Source organism: Emydura macquarii, unplaced genomic scaffold, assembly GCF_026122565.2.
Source record: "Emydura macquarii macquarii isolate MOO-44397 ecotype Brisbane River unplaced genomic scaffold, CSIRO-AGI_Emac_v2 contig_2768, whole genome shotgun sequence".
Lineage (NCBI taxonomy): Eukaryota > Metazoa > Chordata > Testudines > Chelidae > Emydura > Emydura macquarii.
In genome coordinates, this window is record NW_027132905.1 from 10,848,883 (window position 1) to 10,876,110 (window position 27,228).

At 38.6% G+C, this 27,228-nt stretch overlaps 1 protein-coding gene across 4 annotated transcripts in view; it reads right to left on the reverse strand.

The window, feature by feature from the left end:
* The window catches only part of FNIP1 (folliculin interacting protein 1), an 82,898-nt gene that overhangs the window by 53,886 nt on the left and 1,784 nt on the right, over nucleotides 1–27,228 (reverse strand). The window contains exon 1 of one of the 4 annotated variants that reach the window (XM_067566527.1): nucleotides 3,797–4,676. The exons of the other annotated variants lie outside the window; for them this stretch is intronic. Within the exon in view, the coding sequence (XP_067422628.1) occupies nucleotides 3,797–3,807 (11 nt within the window). The 5' untranslated portion in view covers nucleotides 3,808–4,676. Of the gene's footprint in view, nucleotides 1–3,796; nucleotides 4,677–27,228 lie in introns of those variants that run through there. 4 annotated transcript variants of the gene reach the window in all.

The following is a 27,228-nucleotide window of genomic DNA, read 5'->3' on the forward strand; positions in this document are numbered from 1 at the left end:
TTTATCTATATACCTATATCTATATAGTCTTTTCATAAATGGTACCTTACTATGAAGTGTAATTGATACTTGATTGAGATTTCTACAGCACTCTAGGGGATTTAGACCCACATGCTCTACTTATGTTAATGAAAGCTGTGTCTAAATCCCCCAACACTGCTGTGAAAATCTTGACTGGTTTTGTCAATGAGAAGTTTCTCCTGCATAACCCAGCTGCTGCTTCTTGATCTTCCTGTGGAGATGACTTTAAGAAACCTCAGTCTGTTGTCATGGTAGAGGATTGTGATGTCACAAATTTCGTATAGTGACCTCACTAAAGGACCAACAGAGGAAGATGGGGTGGACCAATTCATTTAGCAATACAGAGCACCCATCCTGATAGTATTGTTGTAGTGCCTATAAGCCTCAAATAAATATACATAAATAAATAAAATCATGTACATGTCACCATTCTGAATTCTCTCTGATAGTGGATTTTCCCCAGATATCTCTAACGCACAGCATTTGTTGCTATCACAAATATTTCTTTTGGAGGTGATGGGATGATCTTAAGATGATGTTACACTGCAGCACTATGTATTTAATAAATGAGACAATACACACAAATCCTCTCCTGGCCCATTAAAGTTCAATTTTTTAACTAACTAGAAATATACAAACCCTTTGTTGTTGTTCTTCTTTATAAAGACCAACAGAACCTTTTTCACCACAGTAAGAAATTACCTTAACGATGTTTTTTCTCTCTTGGCAAAGATTTTACTTCTAATATGATTTCATAACTAAATGACTGGGGGCACCATCAGGTTACTTTTTAATAATCAACCAAACATTTTTGGAAGTCCAAATGAAGGACAAGTGAAATCAAAGCAAACTCATCAAGACACCAAATAAGGAGAAACCTATAGCTTAAAATTACTGAAAAGCAAAACCCCTCTAAACAAGGATATGGCCAGTTCTCCAAACAGCAAGCTAAAACTATCGGTCAAATTATTGTTTTCAACATCATGTTACCCATAGGTATGAAAACTGCCCAGTGATGAATCACTTCAAACTATTTTTAAAAGCATCTACGCAAATGATATTTATAGTTTACAGCAGCTTATCTGTTCTGCATATTTTTCATGTTAGCACCTTTTTAGAATGTTGATAGGAACAGCCATACTGGAATAGAACTCTGGTCCATCTTGTCTGGTGCCCTCACTTTGATGATGACCAACGTTGGATGCTTCATAACACAACTAGCTGCACAATGCTATGTACTGGGGAAAACATTTTTTCTTGTCCTCAGATGGCGATCAGTTACACTCTGAAGCATGGGGATACACAACCCCTGTGGTTTTAACTAGTTTACCTGCAGGTGATATTCTTAAAGAATTATGATGATGTGTATGACAATTGTGCTTAGAGTCCCCAGTCGAGGATTGGGAGCCCATTGTGTTATGTCTTGAACAAACATACAACAAAAAGTTTGTCCCTATCCTGAAGACTTAGATTCTACGTCTAAAGATGTAACACATTTCTAAAATCTTTCTAAGCTTTACGCATTTAAAATATCATGCAGCAGAGAGTTACACAGTTTATCTCCAAGTTGCATAAAATATACATTCTTTTATCAGTTGAACATGTACTGCCGATTAATACTGATAGCCCTACAGTTATTTTATTTTTGGAAAAAGTAAACAGAAGCACTTTATTGTAATTCTGTGTACCATTCATTACATTATATACCTCCATTACTTCTGACCGTTTTCCATTCCTTGTCAAATTAAATGCTTCTTTCCCTTTACCGCTCCCCCCGCCACAATCCTCATTTTTGCTGTGTGCTCCTGGACTTTTTCCATTTCTATGCCTTTGAGAAGATGTAGCAAAAAAAATGGAATGCAGGACTTGCAGTGAGGACATACCATGTTCTCTAGCATATTCTCACCACAATCCATTAACTCACTCACGGTTTTGACTGCTACTATACAGATGTGTGTTGAATTGTCCAGAATGATGAATAGATCTTCTTCCTGAAAGAGTACAACTAATTTGGAACTCATCAGGTATATAATGAGTTGTGTTTTGATAGTGTTTCCAGTTTTGTGTAGCAATTTTTGCTAGACACACCAGAAATGCAAATGAAAGTAATCATCCAGGAATGGGGAATCCAGTTCATACCACTGATTTGCATGCACAGTGTTTTCAGTAGGAGTTCCACTTAAACTTCAGTGACTAATATGGCCTTATGGCTGAAGATGGAGGAAGGAGATGAGGAGATTCCACTGCTTAGTGCAACCACAGCACCAATACTTAGAAAAGTTTTGCAAGACACAGTTGTCCTTAAAAGGTCTAAGGCCACTGGCAAGGTTGTGTGCTCATTCTGGTGAATTTTAGGATGTATTCCAATCCCAATCACAAAATTCTATGTGATTTGAAAAGGGCCACAGTCATTGTCAGTTGATTGGGAGGGAGTTTACCCTAATGCCCTGGTCAATACCATCCCCTATGGCTGAGAACTCAGTCTGGGATATCCCAGCAATTAAGACATCTGTGGCTATGGATCACTACCAGTGAACAACCTGTGATCTCTAAGACAGGATCATTGACAAGCTTTCAACCCTAGCCAGTGGTTTGAAGAGGCTGCATTTTCAAGGCTTGTCACAAGGAACTAGAAGCTGCCTTTTCTTTCAAATGAAAGCTGAGACGTCTCTTTGACATTTCTTGGTTCTCCAAACTCAGGAGGGAGGGAAGCACAGCTGCAAGGTTGCAAATGCCAGCTTTGTGTCACAGCTATAAATCTGTCTCATTGATCTACCAGTTTAGCAATCCTCAGTTGGAGGAACTGTAATACTCAGTCTCTGAGATCCTTTAGTTGCTTACACTGTGCACATACTGTGTTGCTGGTCACATGGAAAGTGGTCAGACATTCTGAACTCTGTGCAATATACTGGGACCTAACGTCAGCTGATTTCCACCATTACTGGTCCTGACCCCTAAATTCTATCTTGCTGTCTGATTCCCTAACTACAAACTAAACTAACTTCAGTTTGTTTTCATTTTTAACTCCCACCTGTTACTCACTTGCCTCTGTTTATCCCTTCGGCTCTCGCTTGGATGCCTAATTCACACACACTGAACTCCAATATACTCCAAAAGCCTTTTTAAATATGGAGTTATTTCTTCTTTGCTGGTCTCCGAGCAAAAAGTACACAGAACATAAAGACACAGTACAGACCGGTTAGCTATATTACAGTTAATATATTAACCTGAAATCATCTTGAGACCTTGAAAATAAACACCCTAGAAGGTTTGTGAAAATAATTAAATATCCTAACCATCTTTACAACTTGACTTCCAGCAATCAAGAATTTTAAGTTAACACTAGCAATTCCTCAAAATAAATTTTTGGGCATATTTAATGCATGCCATTCCAGAAAACAACTGTTTAGTTTCTAGAGGATTTACAAGCACATACATTTTCCCTTATTTGTTTTTTTGGAAAACACTCTGTAATGCATAAAAACACAAAGCAAGAACAGTCGCTTTAGATGAAATTCATTACCACTGAACACAACGTTTCACATTACTTTAGCACCTCAGCATTAGCCTTTGCAAAATTATAGCAGATGGAATTAATTTAGGGTATTTAAAAAATGCAGAATAGTGCTACTCTATATATAGCTATAGGCATTATTAACTATCTATTTTAGAAAGCATGACATTTCTACAAAAAAAGTGTTATGGTATCAAATCTATTACGATATTTAGTAACCAAATTGTTAAAATAATTTCAGTAACCGAGTATTTATCATACCTGGGAAGCATCTTTGTCCCCCAAGCAGTTCCACTTTTCAGAATCCCTATAAACTCCTGTTATGCCCAGCTGCCAACCCAGGTTAATAATAGCAATGAGCCATATTCATCCAAAACCACAAGACTGTCAGGTGACATATTGAGAGGTCTGAATTTAACTCAAACAAAAGACTCTCCATGCTGCAATACAAAAAGCTTAATCCTAGCAACAGGATCACAAGAACAGCCTTAAAGAAAGCAGACCCCTGAAGCAAAATATGGACTTTTGCGCAAGGATCCATCTACACTGCCCTATAGTTTCATAACGAATCTCCTGTCCTTCCATTCTGCTGCACAGTCCAGGATTTTGACTAAAGTAAACATTGTCTGTTTTTCCAGTTCCTTTGTCTCCTCAAGTGTATTACTGCAGTAGAGAGAAGATCAGTCTAATTCATTTGATAGCTAAGTGCTGCTTTGGCAGTCAACGTAGGTTGTACATGCCAGTTTAAATCCATCCTTCTTCTTTAGCGAATCCAATATGGGTTGAGCCCGATGATCAGAATCCCCTGGCAACTGTGGTTCTAAAACCCCACGATCCACATTTGTCAGGAATTCAGACTGACTGAAGAAGAGGGGAGAAAAACAAAGCAGCCTCCTCTCAGACACCTCCCCCCTGACATTCTTGGAAGCGGCAGGATGCTCGAGTCCAACCCTTGCTGACAGGCTGAGCCTGGCAAGTGAAAAAGCAAGCACTAATAGCCATCATGTGACCCAGAGCTGTCAGTATATGCCACCTGGCTCTGCAGTGAGCCTGCCAACCAATCCCAGCTCTGCCTTAGATTCATGAACACAGAATTTCACCATTAAAATAAAGCCTTTAAAGATTCAACCGTATAGGATGCCTGCTTTATACTGGAAATCCAAAAATGATGCCTACAGTTATTCATGTTTATTGCACAGGTTTGGATTCTTGATACAATCACAGTGCAGAACTTAAGGATGTTTTATGCTAAGTGAAAACAGATACATTTTATTTTTTCCAACAGCCTCCATCCTTCCCCACCATCAATCTATAGGAACAAAGAGAGCACTGTATGCTCTGTAGAGGCTCATTAAGATGACAAGTAAGCCAAGACAAGTGGATGGCAATGCAGAGTTTAGAAACAGGAGATGTGTAATAAGACCCACTAAGAAATCCTGACCTGTTTCAGAGCTGTAAACAAGGTTTCATAACTGCTCTTGGGGTAACTCCTGACCATGGAAGGAAGCTGTTTGGTAATACCATCACAACAGTAAAAAGCTGTTTTTACAGGGTTTGTCCCAAAATCTTTGGAACTGGGTGGACTGTAAAACATCCAGAAAGGCTCAGCTTGTGGCAAAAGGTGTTAAATATTATCAATGTGTGTATGTGTAGAAATAGCTCATATTATTAATTTTCTTATTATCTTGGACTATGAGAAAGAAGGAAATATGAGGAGGTAGAAAAATAATACATAGAGTGGACCATCACCCTTAAATATTGGGGAGGATCTTTAATTTTACTGTTTCTGCAGACTTAAGGGTTTTGTTAGCACCTCGGATACACAGGAGATCATCAGAATTAATTTTCCAACATTAGGATTTTTTTTGCAGCATCCCTCCATCGCAAAGTTCACTGCTACTGCTAATCCCTTAATGTCACAGAAACTGGATGAGCTAATGCATAGCTTCATAAACTTCATTCCTGAAGCTTGTCCTGCAGACGATTTCCTACTCTCTAGGGTGAATTCCATTGAAGAACACAGAGTTCCTGTACAGATAGATACCCCTGTGGGACACGCAGAATATTAGGACTCCAGGCATGAAATCCTGGCTCCACTGAGTCAATTGCAAAACTCCCATTGGCTTCAGTGGAGCCAGGAGCTTACCTCAAAACTCTACTCAAATGGTGTCTTTTGATCCCTTGTAATGGGAGCAGGAAATAAAACAGAAGTAGAAACTCAGTCAGTATAATGTCCAGAACTACAATCTTTTGTGCTCATTGGAGTACTCTTAAAGACCAAAATTAAAAGACCAAACCCTTGGTCCTGCAAACAATTATGGATGTCCGACTTTACACAAGTGACTAATTCCAATGGAAATCAGTGGAACTACTCACATGAGTAAAGCTAATCATGCGAGAAACTGTTGGCAGGATTGCCTTAAACCCAAATTCTGCCCTTCATACTTTCTACTCCCTTTCAATGGGAATTATCAATCATAAAATCTGATCCTGAGTTATCTTCTTTGTTATCAGAGGGTACAACCGGTATACAATAACTTACTCTTGCCAGAATGAGATTGCTCGAAAACCATCAATGTTATGGGCTCTGTGTGCATTGTTCTCTAAAAAGGTCAATGATGTCAAAAGTGACCTTTTATCCCAGGAATGCAACAGTGAAGAGTTGAGTCCAATGTATTATGTAAACATTTATTTACAGGAGTAATAACTGAAGTTTCCATATTACCTCACAGTAACTTGATGCACATTAAAGAGAAGAGCTTTGAAAGAGGACACTACCACAGTCTAACAAGTAAGCAAGAAAAATATCTGAATGGATAACACTCAAGATGTGCTAAGTGAAGGCAAGCCTCATAACTATATACAGATTGTAACAATTGCCACATCCAATACTGACAACAGTCTGTATGTTTCAGGAAGGCTCTAGGATATGTTAGAAACACCACCGTCATGCACGCATACAAAAACAGCCAACCTTTTCCTGTACTGAGACACATCCTGTTCCAAAGGGACATATGGGTAGCAACAGAGCCCCACTTCACTTGAGGATGTTGGGAGTTTCTGATCATATAAGGAGAACAGGATCGGGCCCTGAATTAGTAAAGTAGATCTAATTACACTATTGGTTATTTTCCACATACAGCGGTGTCCTCTTTCCTGTGCTATTAGCATGTAATGAATTTTGTGAGGGAGTTGCAGCTTCTATCACTAAATGGTACCTCCATGAAAAAGAACTTCTAAAAATTTTGTAACTCAGAGAAAGTTGCCTTGGTTTCCCAACCAACATTTTTCCATTGACTTCAATACGGGGTTCAGTTGCTCAGCACCTCTGAAAAAACCAGGCTGTGTATTTAGAGGCTTAAATATCGATTTAGGCAACACAGCTGGTGAATACTTTAAAAGTTACAAAATATTAAAAAACAAAATTTGCCAAAATGTCCTTGCCAATCCCACAATGAGCTCTGTGCTAGAGGATCCCTGTGTCTTTGCACAGCCCGACTGAAGGCCTGCCTGGATGCAGAGATCTGTTTGCCTGGCGCAGCTTCCAGGATTGAAGCTGGCGGCCTCATCCTTAAGTCAGCAGAATTCAATACAGGCAAAGCAGTCTGCCTGTGCAGATCACAATGCCAGATTGTTACAAACTAAGGACACAAACTACAGTTAAACCATAATAAAATAACCAATCAGTAACACAGAAAGGAGTTTACTGCGTTTACTGTATACTGAGTCTTTCTAAACATTCAAAATTGCAGCCGAACTATAAATGCAATGTTGGGGGCACAAAAATCACCCAATTCTAAATTCCCAAGACAAAAGTTTCTTCAAACCACAAGTTAAGACTAAGTAAAGTAGTTTCAGCCTCTTTGTTCAAATAGTAAAGAGAGTATAATTCATTATTTTTGCTTAGAATTTGTCTTGCGTAAGTAAAGTTCCCTCACATGCTTGGTGCATTTACACCAAAAAACCAAAGCCAAGAAATGGCCCTATTCATTGGTTAGCAGTGTGGGATGATAGATGCTTGAAGCTGAGCCGGAAAAACAAAGTGAAAACCAATGATGATTTGACTTGAAATCTGGTTAGAAATACTTTGAACCCATTTCTCCATAAAATATTCCCCTTTCTGGAATTACTATTGAGCTAGACTTTTTTAAAAATTTGCTTTATGTACATTTTTGGATCACTGTAGAAAAGAGCTACTGAATTTCCTAGCTGCTTGGGAAGGGAAATTGACAGTATTGAACAGAGACATTAAAAGGTGTGGAATGGGAATATATATATATATATATATACACACACAGTATATAAAGAATGGATTCAGGCTTTCCCAGCAGCTTACAGTTAGCAGCAACCAAGATAATGAGGAAGAAGGAAGGTAACCTATATTTCCTCAGCAAGATAACTGAAAGTTCTGCATTTTCTATCAATCTAGAGAAATTTTTAAGGGAACATGTCAACTTGCTTAGACCCCCAAATTTATCTTCCTTAAAGAAAACTAGACCCTATGATTTCTGATGAGAAATGTTTTTTATATATATATATATATATATATATAATAACAAAGCTTTAATGTAGGACCTGAAAATCCTTTATTCATGGCATTCTCACAGAAGTCAAGATGACAAAGTTGGAGTAAATTATTTTGATGGTGTAAAAGGGCTTGACCCTAAATAAGAATCTGACACAAAGAGTCGTTGGGCAATGCCAAATGGGATTTACCTTCCTTTTCACATGGTAAATGTTTGAGCTTTTGCAGGATGGTTGTCCCCATCTAAAACTACATGAAAAATTAAGAAAGTAAAGATGCCTAAAGTAAAAATAAATCATCAGAGAGAGAATCTGAGGCATAGTTAAGCTACACTGGAACACTGGTGTTTGTTTTGTATCCAGTTTCCAATTGCTATCTCCTATAAATAAGACATGAGACACCAAACAAACCTACATAATACCAACTGGTACTGCAAGACAACAGGGCATTTTTCCCCCTGCCAGTTATTGTATTGTGCACTCCCGGGTATTCAGAGAGCTGAATAATCTTACCCTGTAGCTATTAAAAATAAAGAGTAAATAGTTTAGTGTTTTGTGTATTTAATGGAAAATTTTGGAAAAAAATCCAAATGCAAATCACTCCCGATAGATACAAATAGTTATTGTAATACAGTGGGGAATATGAACTCATCTTCACTTCTAGGTCATATTTTTAAAAAGCAAATGAAATTCTCTCATCTAGAAAAGTAGCCTTTTTAATGTATTGATTTTTTCTGTTTAATTCTGGTGATGTTTTCTGTGATCTTTAAACCCATATACAAAACTTTCGCCACTGTCTTCCATCCCTTTTTCATAGCCTGAAAGACAATGTAACATTCAGTAATGAAGCATCTACATTTACCTTCTACATGAGATTACCTTGCACACAATACATTTTATTTCCCCCATTAAAATTAGCATCAACCTTTCTTACAAGTTCCCAACACTATGAATTATCTATATGAAAAATTAATTTTGATTGTTTCACAGTGCAGGACACGAAGCAGTCGCAGTGCAACTCTATGTCCCTGCACAAAAACAAGGTTACTAGCTTAAGCGTATGAGTTGCTAAGTCTATTTTTTACAGGAATAAATGGTGAATTAGCATTTTAAATTGTTTTGAGGTAATTTATGTCTAATACATTGAAGAACTAAAAAATGGCATACTATGAAAATATGAAAATATTTACTATCAATAGAAGAGAGTCTGAATGTAAGATCTCTGCTGCCATTGAATCTGAAAGTTTGTGAACCAGCTTTTCAGCAGATGTAAATCAGCAAAACTCCATTACAGAATTGTCAATGCCAAGTACTGAAAAATCACGAATCAGGGCCCCAAAACAACGAGATTGCCTTAAGAATCATTAGAATTTAAAAATAATAATACATTGTGGGTTCTTTTTTTATTTCCCTTCTAGTTTTTAAGCCTTTAGAGCATCATGTTTTCAAGATTTTCTCTGCAACCGTGAGGGCTAGAAAGTTTTTTGTTTTTAAATAAATGAAATCTAGCATTCTCATAATATGACTCCAAGAGCTAGAGCTTTAAGAAAAACCCCAAATATTGTAAGATTCTTGATAAAACTACTAATTCCATGGAGCTATGTTGATTTATGCCAGCTTAGAATCCTGATGGTCTAGCTATCATGTGCTTCTATGTCAAGTAAATATTTTATTAAACAGTCATGTAATTTCTAATAAAAGGACCAATTATAAGAGTTTATTGATAGAACTATACATAAGTTATAAATACTAATATACCCATACAGCATAAATCTACACACTTAAAATCAAAACACTACTCTAGGCTGCGATGGTGGCAGCAGGAGACCAGGCACAATATGGGAACCCTGCTTTTTACACAAGACATGAAGGTGATATTGTTGGGATCCAAACAAAGGTCCAATTGTACCAGGTTTTCATCCTCCCTGTCTGGTCACTTGATAGAAGAGAACTGACTGAAACCATCTGTTTTCTCCCATAAGGGTGTGTGTCTCCACTGCCAAAACTCGAGGGCTCTGGAAATGACAGAAGAATGACTGGGAAACTGTCAGGTCTGCCTGGAGAATTCCCATTTGCAGTAAACCAAGTTGAATGCATTTTTTCCATTCCCCTCGGTCTCGGGCTTCAGGTCAGCCTAGTCCACCTGGAATATGAGAACTCATCTCGGCAATGCCGACACAGAGAGGGCCAGGAACTCCCTTCTCACAAGGGGACTTTCTCTGCCATTGCTCTACTTGACAACTACCCATCACAAATCAGTACTGTCAACTCTCAGAATTTTATTGCGAATCTCATGATATCTGCTGTTTTTCTTAAAGCACCAGCTCCTGTAGTCAGGTGATTATGGGACAATCTCAGCTTTCATTTCAAAGGAAAAAGCACCTACCCCTCGTGGTTGCAGTGAAAAGCTTGAAAACATGAACGAACCATAAGGCACAACAACCAGAAGGCAAAACAAAAAAATTTAAAAAAAAAAAATCTCATGATTTTTGACTGCATGGGGTTGACAATACTACAACTGTTGTGACAGTGTCTTTCGAGAGTCCCTTACCTGCCCTGCTGATTCTGGCAAATTGCATGCCAGGCCACTCATCTGTAGCTGGTTGACCAACAGGGCTGATCTGCCTAAAGGCCAGCAGCCATGCACTGCTCTGTAACCCAAACAGACCATAATAACCCCATCAAACTCGTTGTTAAAAAGACGGCTATCCAGCTCAGGGGATACACAGATGACCCCTGGTGGACATCTGCATCTTGCAACCACTGAGTGAGAAAAGACTCCAGTTCCAGGGGACAAGGGCCGGCAAGCGAGCCTGATGCAGACTAAGATGCCCAGTGATCACCCCATACATGCTGATCTGGAGCTCAGTACATGACAGAGGTTGCCAGCATCAATGAGGCAACCTGCTTATATATTTTAAAACGCACTGCAGGGCTTGTTTCCCGAATCTTATAAGGGAAAAATACTCCCTTGCTTGTGACATTGATATAGCTTGAACATGCACTGTAGGGATTTAAGCATTCTTTGGCTGTAGTCCATATCCATAAAATTGATTAAGGTGGCTGCACTTGTGACTAGGTGATAATTGAGAACCCAATAAATCTCCAGACAAGTATGTGCCAGCCAGACTTGGAAAGCGATTGCTACAGAGCCTCTGTAACTTGATGCTACTAAAGAAATCAAAATTAAAATAGGCTATTAGTTATATTTTCACCCACAAATGCAGAACAAGCCTGTTTGGACCACTCAGTGGGTTGCATCTTGCATTCCTCATCTATTAATTGCATCTCCAGCTGGAATCAAAGGGAGCTTGTGGGGCACAAGGACGACATCTTTTAAAAGTCAGAGTCATCCAGTGTCTTGAAAACACATGTGTAAACTCAACCATTGGGATTTTTTCCCCAACAGCTCCATTCCCCTCCGTCTCCTCGCCCCATATATATTATTCCTAGCATAGATTCTCCTGCAGTTTATGCAATCCCCCCTGGAGAAAAAAAATATTTTGTTGTGATTCATGGTTTCTCACACAAAAAAAGAAGACAGACGTAAGTAGTGATGCTCCAAAGATTCACAATGATCAGGGTATGAGCAACATTTTACTCCATCCCTCATGTGACCATTAATTATGTGTTGATTCATTAAGTCATGTGATACGAATGAGACACAAGCAAATAAGGATGTAAGTCCTAACGCCAAAGAAATAGTCATGCCTGTTCTGCCAGTTTCTATATTAGCAAAGCACAAAGGGGACATACAGTTCTGAAAGGCAAAATGGACATTTCTCCAAATCGCCAAATGCATCTCTACCATATTGGTCACAAGTTATATCCCAAACTGGAAAGGGATCTGTTTTACAGTTCAGATATTGGAACAGAGGTTTCAGCAATAAGTCATTTTGGGCCGGCATCTCAAAAGAAAAAAAAATTACAAAATATTTCAGCATTATTGACACAGACCCAATCCAGATCCAGTCTTCTCAGGTCTGTTTTTTATATAGAGTTTACTTGAACGTCAAACACATGCTGAGGAAGAGTGGAATAGGAACAGAAAGGGTTTTATGAATGAGGTTTTTAAAGAATCACATTATTTCTCCAATCCACTTTTGACTGGCACTCCACATATCCTCTTTTGTCTCTCATATATGCTCCTTTCATTGAACTCAGCCAACTGTGAACAATAATATGGAGAAAAGGAGAATTTATAGGCTGGAAAATAAAGTATTATTAGATTGGTGGTTTTCTCCATGGGTTTATAAATTATGCTACACACAGCAGTCCAATAATGAGGACACAAAGTTGAAAATAATAATACACATTGCTTGAAAAACATTATATTAATATATATAGCCAAGATTTTCAAAAGTGACAGGTGATTTTGGGTGCCCAACTCGAGCCATCTAAAAGCAGACGGGATTTTCAGAAAAAGCCAAGCGCCAAGCTTCTGAAAGTCAGCCTTTTTTAACGTGTCTCAAGTAGGATGTCCAGAATCATTAGTCATTTCTAAAGAACAGTAGCCATGAACATACATTGCATGGAGATTAGGGGCAAAATTTTCAGAAGTGCCTTAGTGATTTAGGAGCCTAAGTCCCACTGATTTCCAATGAGACATAGGCTTCTAAGTGTGTAAGTCACTTTTGAAAATGGGACTTAGGCTCCTAAGGGCCCCATTTTCAAAGGTATATCGGTGTTTAAAGATGCCGATGTGCACCTACTGGGACTTTCAATGGGAGCTAGGCACCTGGTCTGCTTAGGCACTTTTGAAAATCTCACTAGGCCCGTATCTGAATCTTTAGGTGTCTAAATACCTTTGAAAATCTGGGCTTAAGTGCCTATGTCACTTTGGCTGGTTGGTCAAACTTAGTCCAAAAGTTCAGAACAGAGAAATTTAAAATTAAGGAAGGAGTGGCAACCTTTACACACACTTAGTAAAGTGAGACATGAAATCCACCCAAACTGTACACATTAGAACAAGCAGTGTCTTTATCACTGGGTTCAGGTGGCACATAAAAATCAAATCAAGTCTTGCCTTCACAATTTATACAGTCAACAGAAAGAGTTGATAAAAGCTATGTTGTGCAGTTGGAATAGGTTGTACTCTAGAGAGATACACTAAAAATATTTGATAAAATCCACCCCTTTTATTGCCCATACTAATGAACTAGTTCAGAGAGCTGTGCAAGTGAACCTCGGCCAACGCAGCTTGCCTGCAGCTTGACTGGCATGGCCAGAGTGACTCCTGCCTGCCTTTTGGTGAGACAATCATGCTGCAGCAGAACAAACCATTTTTAGTGCAGCACTGATCTGATCGCAGCAGGATGCCCACGATGTCAGCAAGCACATTTTGTATCATTCATGTAAAACCGTTTAAAAAAAAAAAAAAAAAAAAGCTTGAACAAAAACCTAGTGTTCCCCCTATTCCCTGGGGAGGGGCAGATTTGGCTTAACTCTCACTATAGCGCAAAAGGAACACTGGCACTTTTTGTCAAGCTTCCCCCCCTCAATAAATCAGTTCACATGAGCATCTGGAAGATGGGGGAACCCTACAAAAGCTGGTGCCACAGATATCCTGTTGTGAACCATTAACAGCATGACAAGAAGCCATTTATTCTGCTGTTTCAATGAGAAAGAATGGCTCACAAGTTGGACGGCTTGAGCTGTCAATGACACCAGGCTGTGTTCAGGCTGTTTTTTTTAAAAAGGGCCCTGTTGGCAATATAATTGCTTGCTCCACTCCTGTCCCTTGCTCCCCCTCTTTGGCATTGTGCATGTCACTTAAAATTATCCAAGTAAAGATCCTAGCAGGCTCTGCTCTACAGCCTGTGGCGCAAAAACAGGATGATGAGGCAACCAGACAGAACATGAAAGAGGGAGAGGATGAGACCGCAGGCCTCCAAGAAGAGGGTAATTTGGAAAAAGGACAAAAGAACAGAGGGGAAAGTGACCTGACTTCACTTGTTTCTTTAAAAGAGAGAGAGAGAGAGAGGAAACATGAATTTCCTTTCCAAAGCAGAGGAAAACTGATGGGGAGGATGTCACTAGCAGGGAGAACAGCAGATAGGATTCAAGGAAAATAGAGGCGAAAGAGGCACGTGGAGCATTTAGGTGAATTAATGCTTTCATGTGTCTCTCTCTCCTCCCTCCCCTTTATTGCTTCCACTACCTTTCAGTGTAGTTCCCTTGGAAGGAGGGAGGGAGGGAGAGAGGAAGAGAGACCACTTCACATCCAAATAGAGTGACCAGAGGGAGCATACACATACAGAATTCACTTTGTTCACTTCTAGGGTGAAACAAAAAAGAATACACAACTCAATGCAGACAACAATTAAGGGCCTTGATTCAGTGAAGTGCTTGAGTATGTGCTTAGTGTTTTACTGATTAGGGATGGACTTAAACATGTATCCACATACATCAAGGCCTAAGAAAGCAAATGAAACATACCAGGGTGTATACCCAACTAAAATTCAGGGAGATGGGGATCTGGGGAAATAGGGTCTTGTTTCTTGCACTAGCTGGTTCCTTTTGCTTCCTGTTCTCACCCCTCTCTCACCCCTCCACTCTGATGTGTTCTCTATACTGGGCCCTAGTGTTCATGGCACTGAGTGCCTTTGACTCCTGTTGACTTAAATTGGAGTTGAGGATGCTCAGCACTTTGCAAGATTGGAACCTTTATGTTTACCTTTGTTTCTAATTTTTCTCTGTGTTACGTAGAGATGTGCAACAGTTACATTCCCTATTCTCTGTGCTAGTTACCTGTCCATTCAATAACAAATACAGTTCTTGAGTTTTACTTCATTTTATATGGCACCCTCTCTACTTTTGTTGCAGACTAGTATCCTCTAATGAGTGCAATTTATTGGACTTCTCCTGCAGACTACTAAAGGAAAACAAAAATGAAGGGCAACCTTCAAATGAAAAACGCTAAAGGAAGATGGAAAAACATCCTACAGCTCATAATGCCAACAAGGAATGGCATTTATGACCAGTGTTATTTTGGCTCATGTAGAAAAGCAGTTTTTTTAAAATGCTACATTTAATTACATTATCCTGAGAATCCATGAGACTCTGCTTTACCCTATTTTGATCTTTGTCTTTTTTAATACTACGTTTTCTATGTATGTGTGTTTCAAAAACATGGATCTTGCCTATTAAGGATCAGTGCTTCATGTGTGATCTGGATTCAAAAGATGTAGGTAATTAAGAAACCACCAAGTTTATTCTAGTCTTTTACAGCTTTTTCCTAACCATCCAATTTGTCAGTCGGAGTACTTCCTTTTCTAAGAAAGTAGAATAATTTCCAGTAACTTGAGTCAACTGAAATATGTTTAAGTAATGAAAAACTTTTCTGTCTGACTATTTTAGTCATCTATCAGAGATCAGTCTACTTTTAAACAGAAACAGTTAGCAGCGGATGCTAATTCACTGGCCCAACATTTGAGACATTTCAATTAACTGCATAATAGATATATAGGTACATACTGTTATTTTTTTCTAAATCTAGTATCAGAAGAACTCTGGGGCATATATCTGATGACACATATCTGAATATTCACAGAATGTCATTTTACAAATACAATGTTCTGAGAAAGAAGACAAAAGCATCCTCACTCTGTATTTGCAAACCACCTCCCCTGCCAAGCACATGCATTTTCCTATCTGCCGCTGATCTTTGTTAACATCTAACTTGCTGTCGTTTGTCTACCAATTACTGGTATCAAGCATCAGGCTATTCACCTTGAAAAGAAGCAGATACACCCTTCGACAGCATGTCCAAATGGCATGGACAACATCCAATAATTATGTCTACTGAGAAGTGATATAAAAAAATTGACAAAACAAAAAGTCATACTAGACACTCATTCACTTACTAGCCATGCAAACTTGCTTGCTTTCAGGCCTGACTTTCACCCTCATAATAAATGATGTGCTTAGAACTAGGCCTGAACCCCTCATCCCCAATCTTTCAATACATGGGCCCCATCTCTGTTTTAGACTTCAGGAATGGCTATATATAGACGGACTGTGTCAGAAGGGACGAACAGAGATAAATAGATGGTGCACACACTAGCATTAGTTAGAGAGTAGAGAGATATAGCAACAGACTAAAATTCTGATGTTCCTTGCTATAGGAAAAAATTCTCAACAAAACCAGAAAGAAAAGAGTTGCAACACGGAGATTAAAACACACAAGAATAACAGCAGCGGCCATCTCTAAAGCTTTGTGCTGGATCACTGTCTTATACCAGGTGTTCCATCAAACAATCCACTTCATTTCTGACGGGGAAAGCAGCATAATAGACTTAGAGAAAACAGGCCATTTTAGCTCTGGCATAAGTGGGCAGAATGCCAGTATCTTATGCTAGGGCTGAATCTGGCAAGACATTATACCCTCCTCAGTTTCTTCATAAAATTAGCTCAGACAGGCAGCAGAATCCTAAGACTTGATTCCTGTTCCTTACCCACTATGTACCTCACACATGCACACATTGAAAGGTAAGGGTGCTTGCACCACCATTAAAGGTTTATATTTTATTGACACTTTGCCAGGAGTAGTAAAAAGACATTTTGAGACATACTGAATTAAATATATGGGGTTTTGAACAAAATTCGCATACTCCCTTTCCAGGATGATTGAGAGATCAGTGACTGAAGAACACTAGGGTCAACTGGACAGAACAGGATTATTTCTCTTACATGTTCTAGTCTGGATTCAGGCCACAATTAGCACCGGAGACAGAACAGAAACAGCATGGAGAAGTATACTGGAGGCAATATGGAGATGGCACTGGTGTATGATGGATGATTTTCATGCTCCAAGAGGGTTAGTTCTGATGAGGATTACTCCTCAGGGTAATGGACATGAGAGAGCATTCTATACTGATATATCTAAGGGTACTAGCTGCTTATGCCATCAATCACAAGGTGTTAATGATTCATCCACAGGAACTATGGAGTGTATGGGTTCTCTCTAGAGCAGATATGTTCACTACCAAGTGACATGAGGCCATCAATCCAGAGGGCCCTCTAATCTGAGGCAAATGGGTGGTCTGTTTTATCAACATGGTTTCAACATATATACAGAAGACAGCTGGAGTGACAGCCTACATTATGATTTCAGGATTTAGGTTTTGTTTGGGCACCCAGAGGTCACCAGGCATATGCATGTACATATTCATGACACAGTGAAGAGAAAGAAGAAAGTCATTTTGATGGCACAGCAGTTAGAAACCACTTGTAAAGTTACTAACTCTCACATTTATAGAGAGCTTGGGGCTAAGGAAGGAGGCACTGACTTCCTGAAGTGAGAACTATTCTGAGCTTGTATGTGTGTGTACTTTATAAAATAATACACCCACTGCATGCTTATGCAGTACTTTGAATACTAGTACTTCCTATTGTAATTCACACCTTCCAACAATGAATGTATTTTGCTTTTGATTACAATGGGAATTATTCCTAAACCTCTGACTAAGTACATACTTGTACTCTGAATACTAATATTATCTACACAACCTATTGGTTTCATGACTGGGAAAAAAAAGGTTGCCAGGTAATCATTCTTCTACATATGTGCAAATTACATCACATACAAGACTCAGTTGAACATTAAGTAAAAGCAAAATGCATCATTTAAAAAAATTCTCTTTGAAACCAATATAGTAAAGCCTACATAATAAGTTTTCATCCTTCTACAGAACAGAACGCACTTCTACATTTATTTTTAGAAATAAATGATTAATCCTTCTGAGGGGACTGCCCCTTCTGAATGGAATCTTTATGGTTAAATCCCTTAAGCAGTTAGTCTCACATCTGTATCGGGCAAATGAGGTTTTCAAAGGAATATTTCTTAACTACAAGTGATGTTACTACTCAGCGTACAGTGAAGTAACTGATACATTAGCAAGTGATTTACAAATGACTGAAATTATTTTCCTGTTTTTAATTGACAGAATTTAGCTGATGTAATTTCTTTTTTTCCAGCAACAGTTCCATAAAATTGTCCTCTCCACGGTACCACACCCAGTGTGATCTTTACAAAAGACGAAGGGCTAAATTCCGCTCTCAGATATACTAGTGTAAATCCAACATAATTGGACGGTGGCACTGTGTAACTGGGCAATGGATTTTTCCGGGTGTTACACAAATGTGTTATCTTGCAGACACTCTGCTGCAGATGTAACAATATACTCTAAAGTCATTTTTAGAACTAAGAGAATTACAGCAAAATAAAATCAAGTTTGAGCTGTTAAGTCATGTGGGCCAGTTTATTCAAGAATGAACTGTGAAAAACTGAATCCAATATGCCACGGTGAGTGTGGCACAATACAAACACCAAGGAGAAAAGCACTGAGGGGATTGAAAACCCTGTAAGTGTCAACCCCTGTAATTCCTGACTCATCACTCCACAAGGCTGGGGTTGGGAAGGGATCTTCCTCCCCTTGGCACACATCACAGAACAAATGGAGAAGCTTTAAGGGGCTATTGTATACTTCATGCCCCCAGCCCCCTGAGCCCCTCCACCTAAGACCTGATATGGAGGAGGAACAGAAGAAGGATGCTGCCCAGACCATCTCAAACTCCTCTAAGAGCCCTTCCTACCTCAGTCACCAAACCCACACCCCCTTGATTATGGGGAGTGGTATTTGTGTTCCAGGATGTGAAGGTGGTTTTCACGTAAGGTAACACTGACAACATATCTGCAGGAAACAGTACCCACTCCATGCCTCCTCTTCCAAGCCCATCGAATTACAGCCTTCCCCACGTCACAGAATCTGGCTCATGTGTCACCACGACAACCCAATGGAGGAAAGGGCAGCTAGAAATCCAAAATGTGCTAAAACAAACAAACAGGCTGCCAAGTATAATAGGAGTAATACATGAAAAGCCGACAATCAACCATCAGCAGGCAAGAGGCTTAGGCGATTTAGGCCATCTAAGTAGGTACTGAAATGGTTTCCACAGTATATTGGCCAGATCAGAGATCAGATCACACAGGTCTAACCCCTTAAAATTGCAGAGATGGAAAGGGAAGCAATACGATTCATTTGCTACAGCTTCGTTTCAAATAACTTTATCTAAGATGACCAGATAGTCAGTGTGAAAAATCAGGGTGGAGGGTAATAGGCACCTTTATAAAGCAAAACCCCAAATATTGGGATTGTCCCTATAAAATTGGGACATCTAATCACCCTAATTTTATCCTAATGAATAGACAAGACACTGGGAGCGGAACACAGTGAGACATTGCTCCAGAGGCAGCTTGGAGCAGGTCAGAGACCACAGTCCATCTTCATAAAACTCGTGCTGTCCCAGCATGAGGAAGTGATAATGCAGACAGCATAGGAGGCTGATGCAAGCACATTATCACAACAAACCCGTGATCTTTTCTACAGGCTACAGAACCTCATGTCAGAGAACTCAAAAGAAGTGCTTGGCTAATGAAAGATCCCGGCCAAGATGGAGGTAACATCACTAAGGGGAACAATGGGTGACTTCAGAGTTTTGAAGTTGGCTGATTTCACATTTTTAACTCCTTTTAAAAAAAAGCTTAAAGGGATTTTCTGCTGTTCTGTGGATGTTTAAAAAGGGTCTTTTCAGCTAAATTTCTCCCTTGAAAAAGGACAGATTCTGGGAATGCAGGATGGCCACAAAGTGTAAGGTGCTACCTTGCTCCCCTGCACTGGCTACCAGTATCACTGTGGGGCAGCCTCCCCACAGCCACTACAACCTCTCCCACACATGCAGGCAAAGTGGGAGTAGAGTGTATACAGAGTATCAGGCTCGTGCAGGGTACACTCCCCATGGAGCAAGGGGAGATTTTCAAAGGCACAAAGGGCAAGTGGGCACCTAAGTCCTCCTGACTTTCAATGGGAGTTAAGAGACTAACTACCCTCTGTGCCTTTGAAAATTTCCCCATGACTTGCAGTATCACAATCTCCTTTCTGGAACAGCCCAACCATGAATTGCTCCATACATGGTGCTTGCAGCACGGCCCAAATTTAGTCCTACCAGACTATACAGGGACACTGAGAAACTAACTATACACAAAATGTCATCAAATGCACAAAATAAACAAACTGAAAAAAAGAAGACCACACTTTTATTCCCCCAACACCCTAACCTGTTTCAGTTTTCATAATCTTAGTTGTTAGATTGTCACTAGAGTTAGTACAAAGTTTTCAGACAGAAATGTGATGTTCCAGTTGACATTGTGCCTTTAGCTATGATCCTACATCTTTGCCTACCTGGAAAGGAATGCAGGACTCCTAGACATGTTGAGAATTCCAGACTCACTGTCACAGGCCTGGTATAAAATAGGGCTTGGATGGTGGCCATCTTAATAAAAAGTGTAAGCACTTTTGCAACCCTGCAGGAATGCTAATCTGAACCTATTTATTATACTGTTTGTTTCTGCCCTCAAGGGTGAATCCTTATTTGAACAACCAAAGGATACATAAGAGATCATATGATAGAAAATGCCTCAGCAAAATAAAGAAAAACTGTCTGAAATAAATGTTACAGAAACAGAAATGTAGCTAGGACACATTAAAATATCTTTCATAATGCTAGTCCAAGTGATCATAGTTGGAGGGCAACTTGAGCACGATTTCTAGTGAGAGAACTGAATACATAATAAATCTTGCAAAACTCAAGCCAATTACTAAGCCAAGAAGCCAGAGACTTTCCCACTGATATTACATCAAAGAGGGACTCGGAAAAGCCTGAGAGAAATAAGAAGAAGAAACAGGGTTTAATTAAAAATCCTAGATAAATTTCTTATCTCTTATGAATTTTATTTTATTTTGCTAAAAAAGCTTCATCAGAATCTGGTGGGACAAGAGATTATAAATTGCTTTTTGGCAGAGGTAAAGCTTTCTAAACTCAGGAAACTGTATATAACTACAGGTCCCTCTGGCATTGTTGGAGAGACTAAAAACTATTGCCAAATTGAAACCAGATAAGGCTCCTGATGGGTTTTAGAATCAGCTTTAGTAAGACTCTATTGGAGGGACTTGAAAAGTTTTGTAAGTGGACAAGTTTTCTGATACAATATCCTCGGCTGCACAAGCTCTCATTCCAAAAAGAGGACATATCAGCCTGATCGGCTGATAGCGCAGTGATTTTAAATTTTTACTAAAGACATTTGTATTACTACTAAAGACATTTGTATTATCCACTAGGACTAGAATGGCTTTCTAAAGGGTTGGAATAATCGGTTTGATTCTCTGGGCCTAGGCTGGGCATACACAAAGCTACCTATTATTGACAGATGCACAGCAGGCCTTTGATTGGGTGGAGTGGGGCTTTCTGTTTGCAGTAGAAGGTAACTATAAAAGAGATTTTGGCAATAACTATATCAGTTGGGTTAAATCACTCTGTATGAATGTTCAAGCCCAAAGCCTGACAACACAATACCCCTAAACTGTCTGATTCCCACAGGTTCTAAGTTTTCTTAGGAACCTCATAAATCTTTCCCTTAATAAAGGCCACGCAGAAGAGTGTTTCCTGTCACCATCTCTGCTCTAAGCAAAGGAAAGGAAAAAACAACATAAAATGGCTTTCTACAATACCACCACGTCATTTGTGTTGTTACTGATCAGTGGCAATGACTTAACAAATACTGTGAAAATCTATCAAAAAGTTTTGGGGGGACTGTTTGGCTGTAAGATAAACTTTAAAAAGTCTTTCACACTCTTCATTAACCTTACTCCAGCATTCCTTTAAAAAAAAAATCACCTGCATCCAGTCCTGAGATGTATCCCCTCATGACTAGAAATCTATTTCAGACTAATTCCTTTCCATTAATTTCTAAGTTTAAGAAAAAAGTGGAAGAAACATGTCATCAGTTGTTATTGGAGAATGACTATGCAGATGAATTGCCTCCTCTGGCTTGTACAGCATCTTTGTATCATGCTACCCATTTTCATTCCTAGGTTTATTCCAATTCCTGTCATAAATTCAACTGTCAATATTATGTAGAAGGTAAATAAAATAAAATACAAAAATCTCAGGATACGTTTTAAAACAACTGCAACAGAGGATGGAGGGAGTTAGGGAGATAATTACCTCATCTGCTTTCAGGAAATATTACTCTACATCCAGCCTGAGATATATACTAGGAATGTGACAACTCATCATCTATCAAGCAGTGTATGCTCCCGAAAGACTCCAGGAGAAAGTATGTTTCCAGAATCACTGCAAGTGGTCTGGTCCATACACAAGAAGGGGACACAAAAGTTACTTATTCCTGTCTCTCCCTACTTGGGAAATTGTGTTCTCCTTCAGATATAGAAAGACCTAAACAGAGCATCTGGTGGAAAAATGTTTGCAGAGATACTCCCTGCTGTTATGAGGAGGAGGAATTTCTATGATTTATTTTTAAGTTGGAACAATTCCCACATATTTGTACCCCTATAACAGATGCGTTGACAAGAGCAAAATAAAGCTCACAGACATTCATGGATCACCATCCAGGACTGGAATATTATTCTTTAGCACTCCCAAGATCAAACAAGACACTGAGAGGTTCTATTGAGCTCAGGCCTGAAAGGAACTCTTGATTATGTTCAGTCTATCCTCCTGTTAATTGGAAGGAATAGCCAGATGCACAAGAGAACTCGAGTGCACAGAACTGTTTTGTGTAGCATAGGGAAGCTCAATGTCTCTATCATACACAGAACACAACAGTGCATCAAACCACAGTTGAACATTATAAATCAATATTTCTACACACTAGTGGGGTGAATCTACAATGAGGTTGAGAATCCATACCATAAAAGGCTCAAAATGAGCAATACACTTAACTCTATAGAAAGATGTAGCCTGCTGTTAAACATGAATATCCAGTTTAAACTCCTAAGTTTTTTACTTATAATATAAGGAGTATTTCATTTGCAGAAAAAGTAAAAGTAAACTAAATGAGGTGACAGCTGGTAACATACAATTAAATGCAGCACTGTAATGCAGTATTAGAAATCCACAAAATAAATGCATATTTATACACCTTCTGACCCTGCCTTCAGCATTCAGTAATATAACTAAAAATAAATATAAGATTTACTGTGAAGAAGGCAGTTTAGCGACATGAACAAAAAGATGCTGCTTAGTTTACTAAGCTTTTAATTATTTTTTTGTTTTTGCTTTGTTTTTAATATGTAGGTTAGTAAGAGAATTCATACTGCATAAAGTTAAGTGAATGGTTATTTAAAAATAAATACAACTGAACATCCTCGATTTTAAATATAGATGCATTTATTACATGGACTCCAAAAATCTGTGTCAATTGTTTCTAATAACAGGAACACAGAAATATAGAAACTGCCAAATTACCAAAATTGTCAGACCAGCGGTCAAGCTAGTCCAGTATTCTGTCATTAACAGTGACCAGTATCAGATGCTTCAGAAGAAGGTTCAAGAAACCCTGAAGGAGTTAGTTACGTTGTAAGGTTCCCCAGCAAAAGTTTACTCCTATCCTGCAATAGTTAGAGGTTAGCTTACGCCCTACAGCATAGTAAGGGTTTATTTCCCTTCCAAACTCTTAGGGATATTTCTTTTAACATATAATTACTTTTATAACTTTGATATTCTTGCTATCCATAAATGTCTGATCCTTTTGGACTCTTCTCAGCTTCCGGCCTCAATGAGATCACAGTGAGTTCCACAAACTAGCTTTGCATTGTGTGAAAAATATAATTCCTTTTCTAAATGTGAATATGCCTTTTAATTTCATTGAATATTCCCTTGATCCCATAGTAGGAGACAAGGTGAATAGAAGTTCCCAATCTACCTTCTCTGTATCATTCACTGTTTTCTACATATTTATCAGGTCCCCTCTCATTCATCTCAGCTAGGATTTTCAAAGGAGCCTAGGAGAATTAGATACTGAAATCCCATTGAAGTTCAGTGGGAGTTGGGCACCTAATTCCTGGGGCTCTTCTGAAAATCCTAGTACATCTCTCTCAGGTAAACACACCCAACTTTTCAATATCTTTACATATGAGAGCTTATTCATGCCTCAGATCAATCTCAGCACCTATGCCTGAACCCCCTCTATTTCTGCTTTATCCTTTTTGAGATGAGGTGATCCAATCTGCATACAGCATCCCAGACAAGGGCATACCACTGATTTATGCACACTGGCATTCTAATACTCTCCATTTTGTCTTCTTCCATTTCTTCTGTATCCTAACATTTTGTTTGCTTTTTAACCCCTGCAGCTGCCCAGTGAGTGAAGGTCTTCCCTGAGCTGGCTGCAGTAATGTCCTGCTCTTTTTCCTGTTAATACAGAATACAGTTAGGTATATCAGTAGATGAAATTACTTCATCAATTACGAAAAAAGTCTTTTGTATAAAACTTGCAAAAATATGGGTCTTTAAATACATAATAAAGCAAAATGTTAAAGTGAAGCTACTTTATACAATTGAATTGAGTTATGGTAAGGGCACTTCAGTGCTGTTATGACCTAGCAGGCAAAATAGTTACTGCTCTCAAGAGAAACCTTGCTATATCATAGTTAAAAAGGAAGACATCAGAATCTTCTTCATGGCTTCTGCTAAAGATTTTACTCCATCATTAAGTACAGAATTGGGTCCTTAGATTGAAACCGTATTGTACAAACACTGCAAATAGTACTCACATGACTAAAGTAACCAGTGTATCAACATCAGCTACATTCCACATAACTCTAACTGATTTAAATAAGACTACCTGTGCAAGTAAAATTGCACGTGTGGGAATGTTTGAAGGATTGGGCCCTAATCTATCAATTTAAGGAGTGTCACATCATCAGTTACAAAATTCTGGCACTGCTAATTTAATCAGCACTCAATCCTGAAGCATTTCTCATAGTCTGACTTATTCTGCCTTGCAAAACTCCCCAGACCCATGGTAAATAATTTTTTGGGGGAGAGAGGGGGAGCGCACAAAAGAAGCAAGTACAATATTGCTCTCATTAAAATAGTGTAAATTCAGATTAGCAGAATTTGTGCCAAGGCTAGTAAATTTCGCAATCCTGAACTCAAATGCAAAATGTATTCACAGTCAAGGAAGAATGAGTAACTTGCACCAAGTTACCCTGATGTCACTCACATGTCAGTTACTCAGTTCCATACCCTTAGATGACAATTGCTCTTAAATGTTCTGTTTAACTGCTGGCTGCAGAGTTGTTTTTAAAAATGTCTGAAGTGCATTAACTGTTGCCTCAAAGAAGGCAATAACCCCAGACACACAAGACTTTTTCTCTTTAAATAATGTGGCCAACTTAGGCTCCTAAACATGTGACCCAATTTTTCAAAAGTGAAACTGGTGAGTGCTTTGAAAAACTAGGCCACTTAGGAACCTCAGTAAGGATTTAGGGCTCTGATACTCTTCCCACTGAAATCAATGGCAATGATATCCTTGAGTTCAGTGATGCAAGACAATGCCTTACATGCCTAATTTAAGCACCCATTATTTAAAATCTCATCCCTAACATTTTAATAATACTTTGTCCTTCTATAGCACATATCTGTTCTGTTCATTCCCTCTTAAGCACCTGGAATTGGCCACTGTCAGAAGACAGGATACTGGGCTAGATGGACCATTGGCCTGACCCAGTATGGCCGTTCTTATGTTCTGAGGTTCATTTTACAGATAGGGAAATGAAGGCAGAGAGAAATTAAGCGATTTACATAAAGGAAATCTGTGGAATAATAAAAATAATATTTAGATCTTACAGAGTGCTTTAACCACAAGACAATCTTCCCTCTCCTTTGAATTTCATACCAACGCACAATGAACATTCTGAGAGTTCATGCATTGGAGTTTGAAGTACTCACCAGCTACTAGCAGGCTGGCCCAGATCCCATGAGAAGTTTGGTTTCCAGAAATATGAGTCTGATCCTGCACTCATGCAATATTTGGAACTCAGGCAGGGCCTCATTTAAAGTAAAAGTACCTGTCTCCTACCTTTATGGCTTTAAAGGAACCCTGTGCACTGTTCAAGGGATGAATGTATTTTCATTTTCTTTTATAAGTATACAACTTTGATTGACTTTTGTATGGCAGTTTACACAGACCTGTTATTTTATCATTCGAAAATATAGTTTAGCAAAATATAATATTAAACAGAAAGTTAGGAAGACACCTTTTTATTAACATTTCATACATGCGAAATGCATGGTAATTTTAAAAATACTCATCCAGTTCTGGCACACAGTATTCTGTGTTAAAGGAGGGAAAAGACCTCAGACGATATTATACTATTTTTTCCTTCCCTACAACACACACAATCCTCAGATTATCCCCTACGGTATAGAACACAGCTGTTGAGTTATACACCAAATCCTCAGTAGAAGTTTATCATTAAGAAGTGCTTTGGCAGTGTGAGAAACAGGTAAGATATAATTGGCTAGAACAGACCTTCAGTCTTTTCCCAGTCAGGAGAGCTATTAGAGTGATACAGAAAACACACATACATTTGTTAAAGAGGAATTTTGGCTCATCCAGTATGTCAATAAAAAAAGGGAACCACTCTGCTAAAAAATGAAATAGAGGTGTTTTGGCAGCTATTAAACTTTTTAAAAGGTGTATTCCAACATTTACGGCATTGGATTCTAGGTTATTTCCAGAAGTTCCCACTGACTTCATAAAATCATGGAAGATCAATCAGTATGCTGCGAAAATGGTTGTGTTGAGAGAATAGTGGGTGTGTTTACTAATTACCACTCCAGATGCTAAAAGTGACAGTCTCAGCAACCAAAGAAACATGGTACTGTAACAAATTAAATAGATCAATACATATACTAACATAATAAAACTCAAAGATATTAAAATATTAAATGAAGAGATGTTACAAGTAATCAATTTAAAATATAAACATTTTCAGATTGTGCTATTCATGCCAATAAATGCAAAGAAAGTATATATACTTTACATTTTAGTTACAAAATGAGGATTATATTTTAATTTAAAAGTTTGCAACTAGACCAGATTTTTGCTACTCCAATTTAGTACTGATTAGTACTACAGAAATCTACTGGGTAGGCACTATTCTGTGTATCTATTACTATCATTATTTCATAGACACCTAAAATACTGTTTTCAATGTCAACCTTTAAACTTATTTTTAGAATTTTTATAGGTCACAATATGGGAAAATTGCAGAAAGTGTAGTTCTAGACCTGATTTTTAA